The 3,828-nt window shown below is 46.2% G+C and overlaps 1 protein-coding gene across 1 annotated transcript in view; it reads left to right on the plus strand.

The window, feature by feature from the left end:
- The window catches only part of LOC101861268 (AP-2 complex subunit alpha-2), a gene marked incomplete in the record, with an annotated part of 48,945 nt that overhangs the window by 42,071 nt on the left and 3,046 nt on the right, over positions 1-3,828 (plus strand). The window contains 2 exon segments of the mRNA XM_013079160.2: positions 1,142-1,359; positions 1,676-1,848. Coding sequence (XP_012934614.1) covers positions 1,142-1,359; positions 1,676-1,848 — 391 coding nt within the window.

The following is a 3,828-nucleotide window of genomic DNA, read 5'->3' on the forward strand; positions in this document are numbered from 1 at the left end:
GCTGAGCAGAAGGAGAAGGAGCCGCGCGTCATCCCCCAGGCCCAGATTAACACCTCGGCCGAGCCCAGCGCCGTCTCTGCCCCCGTACGTGTCGCTCGGCTTTCTTGTGTGTCGGCTTTCTTGTGTCCTCAGTTTTCTTGTGTGTCGGCTTTCTAGCTTTCTTGTGTGTCTTTCTTGAGTGTCGGCTTTCTTGTGTGTCATCTTTTACTTGTTCCTTTTTTTCTTTCTTTCTTTTATCTTTTTTTTTTTCCCTCTCCATTTCGCATACACAAGAAATCGGTGTGGTGCTCTGCAGGTGTGGTTTGCTCCTTCTTTCCTATCAAACATCTATCGTCCTTGTCTCTCCTCCTTCTTTCCTATCAAACATCTATCGTCCTTGTCTCTCCTCCTTCTTTCCTATCAAACATCTATCGTTCTTATCTCTCCACCTTCTTTCCTATCAAACATCTACCGTTCTTATCTCTCCTCCTTCTTTCCTATCAAACATCTATCGTCCTTATCTCTCCACCTTCTTTCCTATCAAACATCTACCGTTCTTATCTCTCCTCCTTCTTTCCTATCAAACATCTATCGTCCTTATCTCTCCACCTTCTTTCCTATCAAACATCTACCGTTCTTATCTCTCCACCGTGTTTTCTTTCAAACATCTATCGTTCTTATCTCTCCTCCGAGTTTTCTTTGTATTTTACTCTCTAGTAGTAACTCCTCTTTTCTTTGGCACTCATGTTACCTATTTGTGTTGCAAGTGCCGTAAAACTCTTACTAAAGCTCTAAAGCTAAAGTAACGCAGCTGTCTTTTCCCTCTCTCTCAGTGCTGTCTTCTGCCTCTCTCAGTGCTGTGTTCTCCCTTTTTCAGTTACTCTCATCCACCATCTTCTCCCTCTCTCAGTTCTCTCATCCGCCATCTTCTCATCTTCTCCCTCTCTCAGTTCTCTCATCTGCCATCTTCCCATCTTCTCCCTCTCTCAGTTCTCTCATCTGCCATCTTCCCATCATCTCCCTCTCTCAGTTCTCTCATCCGCCATCATCTCCCTCTCTCAGTTCTGTCATCCGCCATCCTCTCCCTCTCTCAGTTCTGTCATCCGCCATCTTCTCCCTCTCTCAGTTCTGTCATCCGCCATCCTCTCCCTCCTTCCCTCAGGCGCCCACTCTAGGAGCCCTGGGAGGAAGCAGCGCCAACGCCTCCATCGACCTGCTGGGTATCGACGCCGGACCCACGCCCCCGGCCGCGCCCCCCGCCGGAAGTGGCAACGTCCTGGTGGACCTGTTCGGCGACCCAGCCCCGACCTCGAACGGCATCGACACCTCGTCGTCTGCCGCCAGCGGTCTCACGCCCGGGGCCGAGGAGAACCTCAAGAAGTGAGATATTTTATTTTTTTTCCAAATGAGCCCTCGTATTTACTCATGTTAGAGAGGTCACGAAAATTGAGAACAAAAGGCACCTTTATGACCTAATTATTACTTTGTGTTGCGAGTTCCGTAAAACTCTCACTAAATGTAAATTAAACTTCTCTAGTAATACCTCTAATCTTTGCCACTCACATGACCTATTTGTGTTAGAAGTGCATTAAAACTCATTCTAAAGCTAAAAATCTCTTTGTATGTTTTGTTCTCGTGTCCCAATATGTGCATTTTATTTATTTTCTCTCTTTCTCTCTCTCCCCCAACCCCCTAGGTTCATCTGTAAGCACAACGGTGTGTTGTACGAGAACGACCTACTTCAGATCGGGATCAAGTCGGAGTACCGGCAAAACCTGGCGCGTGTTGGGGTGTTCTTCGGCAATAAAACCACATTCCAGTTCACGAACTTTGCCTCAGACCTTGTGCTGCCCGAGGCTCTCAAATCTGGTGAGTGCACGGGCTGATTCATTCATGTCATGCTCATAACTGTGCCGGAACTACAACAGGAAACTGCTGCTTTTTTCTTTCCTAATCCTTACTATCGTCATTTCCTCTACTTCTTTTGTATGTTTGTCACTCTCTTGTGACCCGCTAATTCCGGGGTGCCTTGATAGTCGAAGCAGACTTTGCGCTGTTGAAGCTAGAGAGGTGAGCAGAGTAAGCCTGATTCCCTGTAAAGACTTATCTGTTGACGTCCACCCCTTGGCGCTCATATGACCTTATGCAGTTGCGAGCGCCGTTAAACCTCTACTAAAACTACTTTTTAAAAAGCGCGCTGGTCCACGTACAGTCGAAATTGTCGAAGACGGCCACCCATTGTCGAGGACAAAAGTGGCCGTTTTTCAGTGTCATTAAAATGCAGGGGAGAAAAAAACGCAAGGGGGGGAATGGGGAAGTGGCCGTTTGTACAGTTGATAGTTTTATACAGGTGGCTGTTTGTACAGTTGATAGTTTTATACAGGTGGCTGTTGGAGCAGGCTCGACGGTACATGGTTACAGAGACTCCTCACACCCCTCAAATTTGTCCAGTCCTTTTTTTTTTCAACATCATTTAGAACTTTCAGTCATCAGAGGCGCTGATTCTTCGTAAAAATCAAGAAATCTGGATTTTTTGGCTTGTCTCCTCCCTATACGCGGGCAGTCATTTTTGGCGGCCTTTGAGATACGTCTGTTTGCAGTACTGCCTGCGTATACATCTTTTTGTGTATGTCATATGGCAATTTATTACGCAAAAATCTTAAAATGTTCTTGATGAAAGATGGAATATGTACAATATGATCCGTAAACTTTGATTTTAAAAAAATCAACGTATCCATTAATTTTGTTGTTGTTTTTTTTTTCTCCTGTTTTTGTGTAGCGTTGAGCGTCCAGCCCAAGCCGGTGGACAGCGTGGTGGAGGGCTCTGCTCAGGTTCAGCAGCTCTTTAACGTGGAATGTGTCACAGAGTTCGCAGACGCGCCCCTACTCAACGTCAGCCTCATGTAAGTACCGCTGTGGTCTGCTGTATGTTGTACTTATAGTGGTGACGTACTTTACGTAAATACCGCTGTGGTCTGCCGTATGTACCTATAGCGGTGACGTGCTTTATGTGTGATCACAGTGGTCTACTGTATGTACCTATCGTGGTGACGTGCTTTATGTGTGATCACAGTGGTCTACTGTATGTACCTATCGCGGTGACGTGCTTTATGTGTGATCACAGTGGTCTTCTGTATGTACCTATAGCGGTGACGTGCTTTATGTGTGATCACAGTGGTCTGCTGTATGTACCTATCGCGGTGACGTTCTGTATTTGTGATCACTGTGGTCTACTGTATGTACCTATCGCAGTGACGTTCTTTATTTGTGATCACTGTGGTCTACTGTATGTATGTACCTATCGCGGTGACATGCTTTATGTGTGATCACGGTGGTCTGCTGTATGTACCTATCGCGGTGACGTGCTTTATGTGTGATCACAGTGGTCTTCTGTATGTACCTATAGCGGTGACGTGCTTTATGTGTGATCACAGTGGTCTACTGTATGTACCTATCGTGGTGACGTGCTTTATGTGTGATCACAGTGGTCTACTGTATGTACCTATCGTGGTGACGTGCTTTATGTGTGATCACAGTGGTCTACTGTATGTACCTATCGCGGTGACGTGCTTTATGTGTGATCACAGTGGTCTTCTGTATGTACCTATAGCGGTGACGTGCTTTATGTGTGATCACAGTGGTCTGCTGTATGTACCTATCGCGGTGACGTTCTGTATTTGTGATCACTGTGGTCTACTGTATGTACCTATCGCAGTGACGTTCTTTATTTGTGATCACTGTGGTCTACTGTATGTATGTACCTATCGCGGTGACATGCTTTATGTGTGATCACGGTGGTCTGCTGTATGTACCTATCGCGGTGACGTGCTTTATGTGTGATCACAGTGG

Source organism: Aplysia californica, unplaced genomic scaffold, assembly GCF_000002075.1.
Source record: "Aplysia californica isolate F4 #8 unplaced genomic scaffold, AplCal3.0 scaffold00042, whole genome shotgun sequence".
NCBI classification, from domain to species: domain Eukaryota; kingdom Metazoa; phylum Mollusca; class Gastropoda; order Aplysiida; family Aplysiidae; genus Aplysia; species Aplysia californica.